This window comes from Corvus moneduloides, chromosome 15 (assembly GCF_009650955.1).
Source record: "Corvus moneduloides isolate bCorMon1 chromosome 15, bCorMon1.pri, whole genome shotgun sequence".
NCBI lineage: Eukaryota > Metazoa > Chordata > Aves > Passeriformes > Corvidae > Corvus > Corvus moneduloides.
In genome coordinates, this window is record NC_045490.1 from 9655646 (window position 1) to 9671804 (window position 16159).

At 42.2% G+C, this 16159-nt stretch overlaps 1 protein-coding gene across 2 annotated transcripts; it reads right to left on the reverse strand.

Annotated features, from left to right (window-relative positions):
* Positions 1-7: 7 nt before the first annotated feature.
* On the reverse strand, positions 8-12235 carry C15H5orf24 (chromosome 15 C5orf24 homolog). Of its 2 annotated transcripts, XM_032124868.1 has the most exons (3): positions 12128-12234; positions 4236-4665; positions 8-2364 (listed from the first exon to the last, which is right to left on the reverse strand). In XM_032124868.1, exons 2-3 carry the CDS (start codon positions 4660-4662, stop codon positions 2324-2326), a joined length of 468 nt encoding a protein of 155 aa, XP_031980759.1. In that variant the 5' UTR covers positions 4663-4665; positions 12128-12234; the 3' UTR covers positions 8-2323. The 2 variants fall into 2 exon arrangements, with proteins under 2 accessions (XP_031980759.1, XP_031980758.1); XM_032124867.1 differs by having other exon boundaries at positions 8-4665; positions 12128-12235.
* Positions 12236-16159: the final 3924 nt, after the last annotated feature.

Consider the following 16159-nt stretch of genomic DNA (forward strand, 5'->3'; position numbering starts at 1 on the left):
AAAATGCTTAGGTTTTAAAGTATTAACTTTATTAATAAATATACATCCATATGATGATGTAAATACAGATCATGAACACTACTCCATTCCCATACACATAATTGCACACGAGTAGCTCAAGTTCATGGACATAAAAACATACACAGTATCTAATCAGGCTTTTTACAGCAGAGGACAGGGTGCTGATACTAGTTATTTAACAGATTACTGTTACCCCCAAAGTAAACCTGTGGAAAAGCAAATGATGAAAGATTGAAGTAACAGAAAGTGGTTCAAATTTTAGAATACAGATTCTTCTATTTGGAAAAAAAGTCACAAGGAGAAAGGTCTAGTCTCTACTAAAGTCATAAATATATTTAAGCGGTGTTAAAATATATGCATTAAAATAGAGAAGAATGAACTTTTGTAATCAGAAATGAAGTTTGCAGTTCCAAGTATTTATGATTGTTATCACCTGTTTTAACTGTCAACTCTAAGGGTAGCATGAAACATTATTATACATATAACAAAGAACAGCAGAGTCACAGCTAATGAAACCATTGCACAAATGACTTCACATTCCTCTGCCTTTTAAAGCTCTTCAAAATGGGGGAGGGAGTTAAATTCTCATCTGAATTGCTCTGCGTATTGTAGTTCCAGGTAATTCTTTTCACAGACACATCACTTTTCACTGACAAGGCTTGGTTTTGTCCTGACTGAACATTAAGATCCTTCAGACAAAATGAAAATATATTCATTCAGAAGAGAGATCTTTAATGGCTCTAGTTAATTTGATCATTTTAAACTAAATCCAAGATATAAAGAACATTGCTTTAATGACAAAGCTAAGTGCTGATTTTAAACATACCATCTTTGATATCAAAGTCAGCTGCTTCTGATGGTATCTGATTTTTTCCTGACAAAATATGGTGCTAGCATCTTGAATCTGTCCAGTGCAAGACTTTATAGTAGCAAAATTATTTGGTTTTAAAGTTTAAGTAAATTTAATCAGAAAATGAATAGTAGTTACTATATGTATCTTAAACAGTGAACTTTATAGCATCATTAAGGAATAATAGCAAGCTAATACATTTCATTTATGTATAAATAAGACGTTAGAAACTTGATAATTAAAAGAAATTATTAAACTTGACATGTCAGTCTTCTGAACAGTGTTAACACACAACAGTGATCCTAGCTTATGAATAGCTGAATTATGATATATAATATAAAATAAGCAATTTACCTTACAAGTAATGTTTTCATACTATGGGGGGAAAATGCCAGTTTTCCCATTGGTACTAATAAAGTTTAGGCATTAACATGCTGTTTCAGTGTTTCTCATGGACAGAAAAGTGTTGAAAAAAGCACAATGTATTCTGCAGAGTATACATAGAAAGAAGTATTTGAAAATTCCATTTCTAGTCATTTTGAATCTCCTCTTTTTTTCCTTCCCCTCACTGCATGGCACCAGTAAACTCTAGTCAGATATAAAATAAAGCAGAATTAGGAAATGCCAGCAGTGCACTTCTGCTCTCCTTCCTAAATCTAGAGTGCCAAGGAACCCACTGCGGGGTCTCTGAACACTCTTCTACTTGATGCTCATCATTTCACAACTGACAACATTAATTAGTTTTTACTGGGATTATATTTCATCTGATATAATTAATAAACACTGTAATGAACAGAAATTGCTTAGGTGATTTCATTATTTCATCAGCATACTTGAATACAAATTATACTAGCAGAACAGCAATACATCTGCATTATCTCCTGACACACAGCACAGCACCATTGAGTGGATGCACAAGTGAGGAACAGACAGGAGCAAACAGGATCAACGGGAGGAGGTAAGGAGTGGAGTTTCTCCAAGGTACAGTGGTGACATGCAACACGTTCCTTGCCAGCGAGGTGTGACACTCCTGCAGTTATACATTCAGCTGAAGAGGACTGCTTGCCCAGCTGAGTTCAGGAAAGAACTTAAAGAAGTCTTTTGTTGAAAAATTATCTGATTAAAAACAGCCAATAGAACACAGATCCTGAGGGTGAATGAACTCACGTTAGCACTTTGCATGTGTCAGAAGTTACATCTTCTGAGAGAGAATGCTAAATTTCAGACTTGCGAGTTTGTTGAGGAACAGAACGTACAACTGGATTTCAGAGCTTCAGCATGAAGAAACTATTCCTTAGTAGCAATTTAGCTGCCATTAGTTCATCTATCGACTAAGGAGCCATCCAGTATAAGTTGAGGTTCATTGTCTTAGTTGCCAGTGCATACACAGTTCCCCCAAAACAATTCAACACACCTATTGTAAAGTACAGCAAAAGTCCAGCTCAATATGTGTTAGGCATCACTGGAACACCTGAAGGCTTGCTGCTTTTTTCCTGATAAAAAAGGTATGAAACATGACATCTGTTTCTTAAGTTGTCATCACTGAAATCAAGAGGTCTAGTCAAAATGACAGCAGGCCAGAATAGCATTTATATTAACAAAAATTACCATCATCATTACCCATTCAGCACAGGCTCAATTAACCCAAATTTTTATTCTCCCCAAATCTGCAAACTCTATATATTCCCCCTCCCCAGATATTTCAAGCTACAAATTTATCATAAAGTCATTTTATATATGAAATGACTTAAACGTAACCTTTCTTCCAGATTAAAAAAAAAAAAAAAGTTTTAGTTTCAGTAAAATGAATTTAGAACAAACAATATACAACATTGAGGACTGATTTTTTTTTTCTTTTGAATTCTGGATGAAAGTATTTTACACACTCACACTCACACATTCTCCCACACTTAAAAAAAAATTACACACACCCAGTTGAAAAATGGAACATTTCTTTTGGGAGGAGGGGAGGTTTTAGTTTGAGTCAAGAAAGGTATTTATAGTTAACCAACAACATTTTTTTCTGGCTTGCATGCATAGATGAACTCTATATCTGGGGTCTAGCAGTGCAGTAAACTGCATCCTGTTTGCATCAGCTATACAGTTTGCTTTTATAAATCATGAAAATGGTGTCCTTTGGTAGATATATAAGCTTCCATAACTTAAATATAGTATAAGTGTCAAACAACGAAATAACTATTTCCAGGAATATCTGGCAAAACTGAGTCTAAAAATTTGGCAACAGCATCTGTTTAAAAAGTTTAATTTGTAAACATTATACGTTATTACTTTAAAAGCTATTAAACTGTTGCCATCTAAGCACAGATTTGAAAGGCAAAAGCCAGCGTAAATACCTATTTACAGATTTAAGAACATACTGTTTAATATTAATCAAGTGCCTAACTAGAATGAACAGTACTTAATTTCTTATAAAATATTTCAAATTTCAAAGAATTATTTGTGGTTTGGTATATGTACTATTAGGCATTTCAAAATTACCCAGCAGAATCCTGTAACAGTGTAACTAAAAGAACAGCTCTCACCTAAAGGCAAAGTAACTTGTCTTTGTAAGGCGCTGTGAAGCTGTAATGCACGGTACAAATACTCAGGTTTCTTTAATATCTTCAAAAATATTTTTGGAGCATTAGTTGAAATTCACTTAATGCTACAACTCCAGAAATAAAAGCTACTGGAAATCACTTTAGAAAAAAAGGGGTTTTTTTGTTTAAGTTTTTAAGTATATCTGAGGTCTTTAGAAGGTCCTGCAGAAGTGGAAAATGTGGCTTGCCACTTTCTTTATCAATTTTTATCAAGTAAGAACTTAACTGGCTAAGTTGCTTATTGTGGGGCAGGCCACATCATGAACCATCAGACAGCTAATTTCTGTCCTCCTTATTTCAATTATTTAATTTATAACCACACATCTATATTTATGAGAAACTGAACTTAAAACTAGGGACATGGACATTACTTAAGTATGGACACCAAAGCATAATGTATAATTTCAGACTTCCTTATAAATTATGATTTAAAATCAACAGAAGCCTCTTTAAACCAAAGCCGTCTCAACATTCTGTAAAACTTATGAATTGCACACGTAGGCTACGGCATTACTGTAATAAAATCTAGAAACTCAGACTTAGGCAAACATTACAAGAAAACTCAAGAAACATGCCCAAAATCAGCATAAAGCAGATAAGTCAGGAGTTATTCATTCCCTCCTTTCATTCATTAGGCTGTTTGATTTTGCTGCTAGTTTCACCAGCAGCATGTACTCCTCTGTTATGCACCATAGGGTAAGGAAAAGCTGCACTGCCACAAGTATAATTTAGATTTGCAAGCCGTGATAGAGCTTTAATGCTACCTGGAGGTCTGCCTGGGCTGACTTTGTATCCTGCTGCTTTAGTTGTACCCAAGGGTCTGCCTGGACTTGTCTTAAATCCAGCTGCTTTGGTGGTCCCCAGGGGTCGACCTGTGCTCGTTCGGTACCCTGCTGATTTCGTGGTCCCTGACGGCCTTCCACGTTTCCCGGAGCGGTTGAGGTTTTTCTTTTTCTTTAGTTCATCTTTTGTCTCTATATTCCTGCCACTTGTGGTCTGCAAGTGGGATTCGTTCAAGGCGTCTTGTCTCTGGCAGGCAATGGGTTTGTGGCTGACTGCATGGCTGTACTTGCTCTGCTGTGTGGCGTAGAGGTCAAACTGATCTGCAGCTCTTACATTGTCTTCATTCAGGCAAGAGCTCTTGCCAGTCCCACAGAAAGCTGGATTACTGCTGGCAACAGGGTGCATCATTTTCTACCAAAAATAAGAGAGAGAAATATGTATCAATATATCATAATACTGCAGCATTCCACAAAAGAGAATCTTTCAAAAGCCACCTCTGTTTCTTAAAATTAGTCCGAACTACTTTGTCTATTTTTAGTAAACAGTATTGATGTCAGTAAATTACTTTTAAAATGAGTTTTATTAAGCCTTCACTTGAGGTTCTGCACAGTAACCTTTACACATAGTTAAAAAGGACAGTTTAAACCATGTATTATTCACATAGGTATACTTAAGGAAGAAGTAAGTTAAAAAACTGAACAACAGCATTTGAGCAACCAAGAGCTATCATATTTGCTCATGATTGATTCCAAAACCTTTCTAACCAAATCTCATCTGAATTTTAGTTGCTTTAGCTCTAAGATTAATATGCGACTCAGCTGTAAGCCAAGGAAAGATATAACTCTTTTGGTATAGTAGATATAGGATCCTAAAGATTTTTTGTTTGCTTAACTGCAGCAAAAGAATGAAGTGCTAATCAGTTTTGTTATTTCCTATCACAATTAATGTCAAAGAAAGGAATACATAAGGCATTTGGCAACATAGTTGGGAAAGCAGAGGGAGGAAATGAATTTGTAACTAAGTACAAGATGCGGGATTGCAGAAATGCCACTGCTGTCCTAGTTAGGAGAGAACTGCTAGCAATGCCAGCACTGAGATATGTTGATATTGTTGGCAATACCAATGACTCTAGGAAATAAAGCAATTATATCTTCCCTTCAACTATACTGGTTCTACAACTTAAATAAGCTGCAAATACTCAAAGTTTAAGAAAGAAATATTTAGCTATGCTGAAGACAAGATTAAACCAATAAATACCTGGCCTGTCAGAGTGTTTCTGTGTCTTACAGTTACACTTAAGACACCAAATATGTCTTCCCATGGTAAATTTATCAAGTAGATAAGGTCTGGAAGATTTATTATCTTTTCCCTACAATAGCTCTGGAATATCACCTACAGCAACACAATTTAAACTCTACCATTGATTCCTGCATTTATTTGGCAGTTATGAATGTTTCCTGCCAGCCAGAGAGAAAGCACACAGCACAGACAGTCTATTTACCCTGGAGTAAATCCCCGTGCTCTTTTCTCCTGATTACAAAGGGTACATTCCCTGGTGGAACACTCCATCTACCCTGGCTTGTCAAATGCACATTACAATGTGCATTACTCTTCTGCAAATATATGAATACGGGTTTATGTCAAATAGGGAAATTATGACAGTAATATAGTTTAAATATTAGATGTTCTAGCAGAGATAATTAAAGTGCTACAATGCTGGTGCATTGCATGGGGTACAGTAGAATAAAAGTGAAACCACTGTTATCGCAGCTGTTAACTTGCAAACAAAACAACTAAGAATAGCTTGCAAGCCTGCACTTAGCAAAGGACAAAGGAAATAAGCTCAGGTCAAGAGACCACAGACTGTTCTGTGCAGCAATACAGAAAGAAGCTTAAGGTTTTCTACAATTAGCAGTCAAAAAAATGTTACCTTTCTTTAACCCTACTAGAAAAGTGCCTGCAATAGCACAGAAAATACCTGAGATTTTTTCATGATATGTAATTGCAAACATGAGGGTTCTATAATATCCTTTTGCTGTGGAGAGAGTAAAGCCCAGCGGCTTTGAAAGGCTGTTCTGCTGTTTGTTGATCCACTAGAGACACTTGGAGTGGTGAGCAGCATTCTTGTCTTCAGTACTCATTTTGAACACGGGAATACTGGCTTTGGCCACAAAAAGCTGCTCCAAGCTCAACTGCCACAAAGAAGCATCAGTTCAGCTGCCCAGTATCCAAGGAACACACCAGAGCTGGGAGAAGGCACTGAATAAAGCAGGGGCCCCTGGTATTTCTCATGAGACCAACCAGGCTCACACTCACTCCTGTGTTACATTCTTACTCTCTGATTCTTTTCCTCATTACACTTGAGGAGATTTTAACATCCTTCTTTCTGGGGGAGAACCATCATAGGTACTCCTAGACAGTGAATATATTCTGCTGGAGCTTCATCACCATATGCATGTGCTTTGTGTCTACTGCAATACCAGTGAGAGCTCTGACAAACACTGACTTCACACACAAGACCTGGCTGATGATACTTTACCTTCCCTCTGGCAACAACCAGTACGGCTGGAATGGATGAAGGAAGAAAGACAACACAAATCAGTAACTATTTAAAATTTCTTTCTAGAGGAAGCTTAACAAAACCCCCAATCTCAGTGGAAGACTGCCAACAGGATTTTTTTTAATGCATTTTCCCCCCTCTCTGCACCATTTTTCAGCGAACCATGCAAATTTCAAGTAGTAGCCAAGGTTCCTCTTCTATCTTTTTGATTTAAGACGTTTTTGTTTAAATTTTGAAAAGGAATCTGTAATCGAGCTTAATTACCCTAACATGGACTCTCCAGTGTAATTTTCCTTCATTCACATTACAGTAGGGAATACAAGAATGTAGTGAGTCTATCTGTAGAATGGAAGCAGGTTTCTTGGCAGGGAGATATACAGTATAAAAGAGAATTGGTATAAAATGCAAAGCTATGCTAATTTAAGAATTACACTCTAGCTAAATTGTATAGCTAAACACATACAACTTTGTGTGCAAACATTCTTGAATAAAACCATCCAAAAAAGTTTCCAACAAGATAGAACTTTCTCGTTTTAAACCTGTAAATAGACACCTAAAAACAATGGCAACAGTTTACTTAAATCAGTTTTTAAACTGATTTAACTGACTGACTGAATATCTCTGTATAAAAAAATAGTTAAGATAAGGCACTGTAACAAGGAAATTTAGTTGTATTTCAAAAAGATTCACTGAAAAGTGACTATGGAGGATTTTCTGTATGGATCCTTTAGTGTCTGGTAATTTATATCTATAGAAATGCTGGGGAAGGGGAGGAGGCACTGAGTAAGTTGGCTTTGGGAAAAGAGAGGCAGCACCAGGAGCTTCTCATAGCAACAAAGCACAGAAGCTCCACCGCTGCTAGAAAGAAACAGGACCATCCAGCTGGGACCCATAAGGTTTGCTACAGGGGATGACTGGACATGGTCATGACCCCTCCTTGTATCCCTAAATACAGCTTAACATACAGCTCTAACTCACAGCTCCTAAGGCTCCTGGTTCTGTTATGGCCCATCTCTCTCCAGGCTTGAAACCCTGCAAGAAATTCCCATTCATGACCTGTTCACTACACAAAATTTTAATATCAAAGCTATTCAAATCACATTACATAAAAACACCCTCTTGAGCTGTGACATAATGCCATCTTTGGCTTTCAAACCTCGTACCCTGCCTTCTTCACGGGCAGGATTTAGCTGCCAGTGTAGACAAGATGAAACCTTTGATAAGCAGAGAAGTTCGCAAACCTCCCAGAATAGGCACTTGCTCAGTAGCTATTTTATACTGAGTACTGGACCTGAGACCCATTATCTGCATTGAGCAGAATAATCAGTTCCAGCATAAGCAGCAGGCAACTGCTCTGCTCTCACCCAGCCCAGCCTGCCTTCTGTGGCCTGCTGAGCGCCAGAACAGACCTGACTCAGCAAGTGCCCGACTTCTGCTAAAACACACCTGAATCACAGCAAAACTGCACAAAGCTCCAAGTCCATCTATACTACAGCTTTTCAAATGATGAATACCAGAAAGGGTATTCCTCGCAGCAACAGGGACAATTTTGCTTTTAATGAGGGTTAGTATACAACACCTACTCATTTTTCTGAGGTTTTTCACCGCTGAGCTTGCAATAGTTTCCACAGTATTGATGGGGCTGTGGGAGGCTGTAGCAGCGCATTTTCATCATCATCCAACACATACAAAGTATGTGACTCGCTATTTAACAACACAAGCAGCCACAAGCATCATTTGTGCACAGCTCTCTGAAGGTCACTGCTGCCAGTGAACGCTGCGGGAGCAGAGCACAGGCTCAGCTCTGTTCAGGATCCCTCATAAAGGACGCTCTGTGCCGAGTTCCACGGCCCTGGGGAGCGCCACAGGGCTCCTTTGCTTTGCAGGGGGGGCTGAGCAGCAACAGCAGCAGGAAGAATATTTTCCCTTTCAAGACCGCAACAGAAATATGGTGTCAGTTCTGTTCTTCTCTCTCAGGATAGCATGTGTGAGAAATCCTTTCATCGCTCACTGAGAAGAATTAATTCTATCAATTTAAATGTTTTTCACATATCCCTTTTATTGTCAGCTCCTTTTCCACATATTAACTCTTGCTTAAGTAGGGCCTTACCCAATTTTTAAAACCCTGTGACTGCTTGCTTTCACAAAGCTGCACCTTACCTGGAGTATTCACATAAATGTAAATATTTTAAAAATACTAAATATGAAATTCTATCAGAGGCACAACATACATTGTAACACCAGAACCTACAACTGAAATCTTACCTACTTGTGAAGCACAATAACCAGTTTTTCCATACTGTGCTTATGAAGCCCTTTCCACAGTCGGTGCATAATATGATTTTTCTCATCATTTGACACCAGGTAAAATATATTAAAAACTGCCAAAATATAAGAAATAATTTCTTTACAGCAGTGATTTGCTAGAGTTACTACATGATACCATAAGACTGCAAATCGAAAAGACAACATAATTTTGGGAACAGTTTCTTTCTCAATTATTCTTAGTGCAAAATCACTAATAAATTAAGAGTTCCCCAAGCAATACAACTTACAAGTATGGTCCTTCCCCTGGTGACCCAGGGTCACTTTCTTATGTGACAGAAGTTAAGAGTTATATGGAGCTGAAATACCCACCCCCTTTAAATTCCTCTTCCCCAGACGTGCCAGGCAGAATGGGAGCCTTCCTTCACTATGGTCTGCGCCTCGTGCTCCTCACCAGAGAGCTGCAACCTGGGTGCGCCTCTGTGCCCCCGGGAGTTCAAGTCTTTTGACTCAGACACCCTTGGAGAAACAAAGGTCTCCAAAGCCTAAGCACAAGCTTTGTATTACAGACAAAGCTCAACTGCTCACAAAGAGTTGATGTTGGGAAGCACCACTAGGCTAAGTGTCAAGTAAACGGAACTTTTCGGGTTCATTCATTATTTGATTGCAAAACCAGGCAGACAATTGTTAGGCTTTCTAACCCTAAAAACCAAATAAGCCATATCCAAGGACAGAGTTTCACTAGATGCTAACATAAGCAAGGATGTCAGCTGACTTCTTCCCACCCCAAAATTAAGATCATATATGATGATGATGATGAACAGGACACCTTGAAAGGGTTAAGACAGCTTCACAAAAATTAAGGAAGATGGCATCAATGATTTAATTACCTGTGCACTCCAATTACACTGACACAACTGACAGTTTGGTTTCATAATCAACAGAAACCACTCTTAGAATCCGCCCTTTTTCTGAGCAGGACAATCTTGCTCCTTCCTCTTCTCTCACATTCCCACTCCTTGTGCCAACACTAACTATTGTGCAAGAGCAGGACAAATCAACACCAGGGATCTGATCCAGGTGAAAACTAATCCAACAAGAAAGCAAAAGCAACAGCGCATAGGCATCGAGGCAAGAAGTAAGAGAAACTCACATTTCCATTAGCACAGAGACAGTCCCAAGTCAGCCTAAGCCACATTACCCACTGGCTGCCACTGACCCCACTCCCTGGTACTGTTACTTTAAAAAAATTACCAGATCTCAAAAAGATGGTCTTAGTGGACTTTAAAGACCTGGACGACAGGCATGACAAGTCCCAAACACAGCAGAGGGAATGGAGGTTGGAGTAAAACCCCAGAGCTGGGGATGGAGCAGCACAGAATCAAGGCAGCCATCAGGCCAGACAGACTTGCTTAGGAGAGTATGCTGAAACGGCACCCCCATTATTCTGTGGTTCTGCATTACCAAACTTCAAGGCAAACCAAATATGCGTATGAATGATGGAGCAGGTAGAGGTGGATCTTTATAAAGAAAGGATTATTAGTGTTTGTGAATTGTCCATTCACCTCAAGGGGCTACTCCCAAACAAAAAGGAGCAGTCCTTGCCATAGCCTAGAACAAGGGCTTTGAGGAGCTGGAGATGCTTATTCATCTCTGTGGGTGTTCTCACCCACCCGCTCTTCTCCCCAGGGCTGCAGTCTCGAACAATAGCTCTGAGAGGTAAGAGGTGCTCATTCATCTCAGTGGGTGTTCTCACCTACCCTTTACTCTTTCCCTAGCCTGCTACCACAAAAGGACTTTCAAGCTTAAAGAGGTGGATCAAGCATCTTCCTGATGTACGTTTTCAGAGTGTTTCTCTGTGATGAGACCTAGTGCAGAAGGCTCTGGACACCTGTCCACACACTCCAGCAGTGCAAAGGCCTCTGAACACCTGTCCACACACCCAAACACAGCCACAGCAGCGTCCTTGTGTGAGACTGCAGAAAGACAACGTCCACTTGTTGAATCTGTTCGACAGTGGTCAATGGAAAAACATGCAGGGCTTTTTTTATTTAAGGCTGCATCTAAAATATGAGGGATATGGGTACAGACACAGACACACACACAAAATTCTAAGGAAACTGTGGCATCTCAAGACTGAAATAGAAATAAACCATAATTTAAGAAGTATATTAACAGAGTGCCCCTCCTACCCTTTCATTTTACAAAAATAAAAACCACAAGGATCAAAATAACTGTTAATTCAGGGAGAACTGCACACAAATTTAAGGTGCAACTATTCCCTAATCAATTACCCCAGAAGGACTATGCACAAACAAGAATGCACTAAACTATCCGTAACTGTCCACGAGAATACACAGCACTGACACGCACTATGTTAGAACGCAAAGAGACACAGAAGGGACACAGTGAGGCTCTCCAGGTACCCCGATGTGCAGGTGAGCAAAGGCATCCGCTACTTAGGTGTGTCAGGAAATACATCCATGGGCTGTACGCACACATCCAGGTGCCCCACGCGAATGGGAGTATGCTTCAAGTAAACAGCCCTGCACACACACCAGCCCCACGCACGGAGCTGCGGCTGCTGAAGGGAAGGAACAATTCCCGGCCGCAGGCTGGAGAGCAGGAGGGCCCAGCCCCATCAGGAGCGGCCAAGGGCCGGCTGAGGGGACAAAGGGGCGGCACAGCTCTCTCCGACTCGGCCGCAGCCGGGGACACCGCGCCGGGGGTGGCCTCGCGTGTCCCCCGTCCCGCGCGGGGGGCACGGACAGGCCCCGGCCCTCGGCCCGGGGCACGGCCGGGCGGGGACGGCGGGACAGGCGACGATGGCGCAGCTTCCCTCGCGCGGCCCCACGGGGCTCGGGCACCGCGCTCCGGGGCTCGGAGACCGCGGGATCGCCCTCAGCGGCGGGGAGGGAGCGGAGGAGGGAGGACAGGAGAGTCCCGCTCCGCTCCCCTCCCCCGCCGGCCGCGGCTCCATCTTGCCCGCCCGCCGCCTCCCACCGCACGGAGCAGGGTCCGGGGCCCGCGGGCCCGACCCGCACCTACCTGAGAGGCTCGGGGCGGCGGCAGCGGCGGCGGGCGGAGCGGCCGCCTCCCCACACCGCGCCGGGCGGCTGCAGGGAGGGGACGGGCGCAGGGGAGGGAGCGGCGCTGCGGCGGGCGCGGGCGGCGGGGCTGGCGGGGCGCGCTCCCGAGCGGGGCCGCGCCACGGGGGCGCGCGCGGGGCGGGGCCGACGAGGCCCCTCCCTCCGCCGAGGGTCGGGGCCGCGCGGCCGCCGCCATTTTGTGGGGCGGGCGGGAAGAGGTGCGTGCGGGTTGGGTGTCCGCCCGGCGAAGGGACACACACGAATCCCGAGTGCTTCGGGCACTGTGCATGGCCACGCGCATCCCTGGAAGCGGGATCAGTATTAATGGTGCTCCCATCACTGCCGTTTGGATAGAGTGCGGTATCTTCTGTCTCAGGCTCACTTAGGTTGGAAAGACCTCTGGGATCACCGAGCCCAACCCGTGAGCAAACACTGCCGCGTCAAACGGACCATGGCACTGAGTGCCACATCCAGTCTTTACTCGAAACACGTCCAGGGGCGGTGACTCCACCACCTCCACTCCACCACACGCTGCAATCCATTATGGAATAGTCCAGCTTCAGGACTATTAGAACGATGTATTATGTTAGTTCTCTTTCCCGGCTGACTTTGCAGTGGGAACAGCTGCCATTCCAGCGTAGCTCACACGGGGCTGGGTCCGGGCATGGACCATCAGAGTCTTGCAGCACGAGTGTGGGACTGCTGGTTATTAAATACTTTGCTTTGTTTCATCCATCTGTGTTCTGAAGAGTTCAGTGTTGCAGTAGCACTTCATACCTGCAAGCAGGAACAGCAAATACAAGGAATACCAACTTCAACTGTTTCCAAAAAGATCCCATAGAAACACGAATTTTAAGTGCCCAGCACATTTCACCATCCAACCTTTTGTTCTCGAGGTCAGTTTTAGTGAAACAATATGACAGCCCACTTGGTGGAGGGCTGTGACCAACATATTTTTTAATCCGCGTTTGTTAATGACTATAACAGATTCCTGTCCTCCATTAGCACCCTTGGTCCATTGACAGACAGCAACACACACATCTTCAAATCACAGGGTCTGAATGAGCACATTGGTCCTTAAATGACTGATGGACAAAAGAGCCTGAAAAACATTGCGTATTATTCAGATGAGGTTTTAGAAAATAAAAGCAAAAAAGACCAGGAAACAAGAACCTGCAGCTTTCACAAATGTTAATTCTGCTTTTAAAAATATTTCCCTCTCCTGCTGTTGTTTGAGGAGCTGACTGCTGTACTCCAGCACTAAGATATTTCATTTCTACAATACTTGGAGCTCTTCAGGCTGAAAATTGCTGTGCAACATCCTGCCAAGATGATGATTCGTATTTTTGCCATTTCTTCCTAATGCATGCAGGAATCCTCACTTGCAATATAAGAAAGTGGCAGGGAAAAGCAGCCTTCATTTAGCTTAATTTAGCAAATGATTCAGTTTATTTACAAAGCTCATCTTTCTGCTGTTCAAATGTCTATTGGAAGTGCCAATGAAAAATGGTTCAGGTCGATACCTTTTCAGTATCCTGCTATTTTCAATATTTTAATCTGGAAGGTGATGGAAGGCTGGGCTCAGCCTCCTGATTTCTGCAGAAATTGTCATCTCAACAGAACACAGAAACCATCAGACCCTAGAGGAGTGGAAGTGTAACATAAGGCAGTGAAACGCTCCATCCCGAGCTGTGAAGCCTGAACCCAGCTGTTGTCGAGGCTGTTGCTGGCAGAGCAGAGCAAGATCTAAATGTCTGACCTGAGCTGGCCATGGCTCCTTGACAGCCAGGTTGGTGTCACTACCCTGCATCATGCTCCAAGCAAACCCACACCAGCTGAGCCAGCTCAAATTGTCATCTGGTAGCAATAGGACCCGGTCCCCTCATGTGCACTGTGCTAATAACAACAGGGACCAAACACTGATAAACTGCTCTGCCACTGTCTTGTTTTGTTACAGCTCCCGGGGCCTGAAGCATGGCAGTTCCTCCAGTTGTGAATCCGCTCCCTCCTTTTCTTCCTCTAAAGGACTGACTCATTAGCAGTACCAAATGATTACATTAAGTATCTGTAAGATAAGCGATGCAATGAAACGCTGCCCCTTCCCACATCCCCACAAAGTGCCATTCTCTTCCTCTCTCACTGGAGATCTCGCCGAAGGATCCGCATTTTCAAGGAGAAGAAGGGCCTCAAAGCACAAGTTCCTCCTTCTGCCAACACATGAGCTTCTCACCGGTCCTGGGCTCCAAAGCATGCTGAGCAAACAGGGAGAATTCAGTACAGGAACTGCCATGACCTCCTGTCTATTTAACTGTGAATTATCGGAGCTGATAATTTCTACAAATTCACTTCCTCGGTAACTTGCACAGGCAGAGGAAATGTAGGTTTTAATGAAAATCCTTGATCTTAATTCTGAGTGTAACATTTTCCTTGCTCAGCCATTCATTTCAGAACAGTTGCCACAGGGTATTTATTATTTTGAGAAATGTTTGTGATGATGAACTTCATACTTAGAATGGCCAAAGTATAAAATAACTTAATCATATGCTCACTCCACAGTAGGTTATTAGTAATTTCTTAGCTCACTGGAACAACTTAGCTCTGAGATGTTAATTAATTTACCTCTGCTTATGCTGGTCAGCTTGACAATCTTGTATCTCTCAGTTTGACTAAAGAAAAATATTTAAATTTGTTTCAGATGAAAAGTCTCAGAGAAGCAATGTTTGGGTGGCAATCAGTCAGACTAATGGTCATTTATTTAAAAACAACTGTTTCCACTGCAGCTAAAACTATGAAAACAAATCTTCCTGCCTAGCATTGTATAAACATTGTACAAAATGTACATTTTGAGACAAATCTGAGTCCAGCTGTGCCCCTTTTATTTTTGCATTTTTAGGTTACTCTCTGCCTCCTTACAGTCAGCCATAGTTAGCTGGAAGCCAGAATTTATTCTGCAAACACCCGAGCTCTAAGAACACAAACTTGTTTAAGCTGAGACCATATTTGGAAGAGATCTGGGTCAAGAAAAATAATCAAAGGAAAGTGCATTCCTGGAGCATCACGTGAGGAGGCCAGAGTACGCACACAGGGCCCAGAGCTAATGCTCAGGGACGACCCTCAGGAACTCCCTGCCAAGGGCAGGTTTTACACTGATGTTCACCCTGAGAACCACCTCACCAGCAAACTGAGGCAAAGTTAGGCCCTTGTAAACGAGGTGTTCAGCAGCACCATCGATAGTATCATGTCCATGGCAAAAAGTTAAAAACTAGTTCCTGGCCAGCTTCACAGGCTCCATCCTCACAGCCACAGGTGCCTGTCTGTAACCCTGCCACTACTTTGGCAGAAGTAACCACCATTTCTTACAACTGTAAAAATGCCTGAAGGACTGAAACACCAAAGTATTCTCTCACTCCCTGAAATTCCAGCATTCTTTTTCTTATTTTATGAAGATCCCAAATCCAGCCTTTGGTGTTTCTTTTATATTCGTCACAATTGCAGAATTTCAGGAAAACTTTGCTTAACAAAAATCTTTTTTCTTCCACTTGGAAGACTTGAGTACAAAAAGCCCCTACAGATGGTACTTTGAGCCTCGGAATATTTTATTTAATTAACAGCCAAATGCACATTAACTATATTGCACTGTTCTAATTGTACAAGTAAAATCTAAAGCAGCCAGCTCAGAGAACAGCTACAGAACATGCTGGCTATGATCTACTCATTCTCTGGCTTACAACTTTTATAGCATGAAGTCAACATGCACAGTAGGCCTTGAGCTGCCTGTTTTAAACAAAAGGTGGGAACCATGTGCCACATATATAGTTCAGGGAGTACAGAATTCTGAACTGTGACAGCACACATTTTTATCTTGCTGTGCATTTTTTTTCCCCACACAAAACACTGGATTTAGTCTCTCCTGTTTTCCTGGCTAAGGCATGAATCCTTCACAGTGGTGGGGGGGAGGAGGGGAGGGCTATTGCTGTTTGAATCTCTGGTG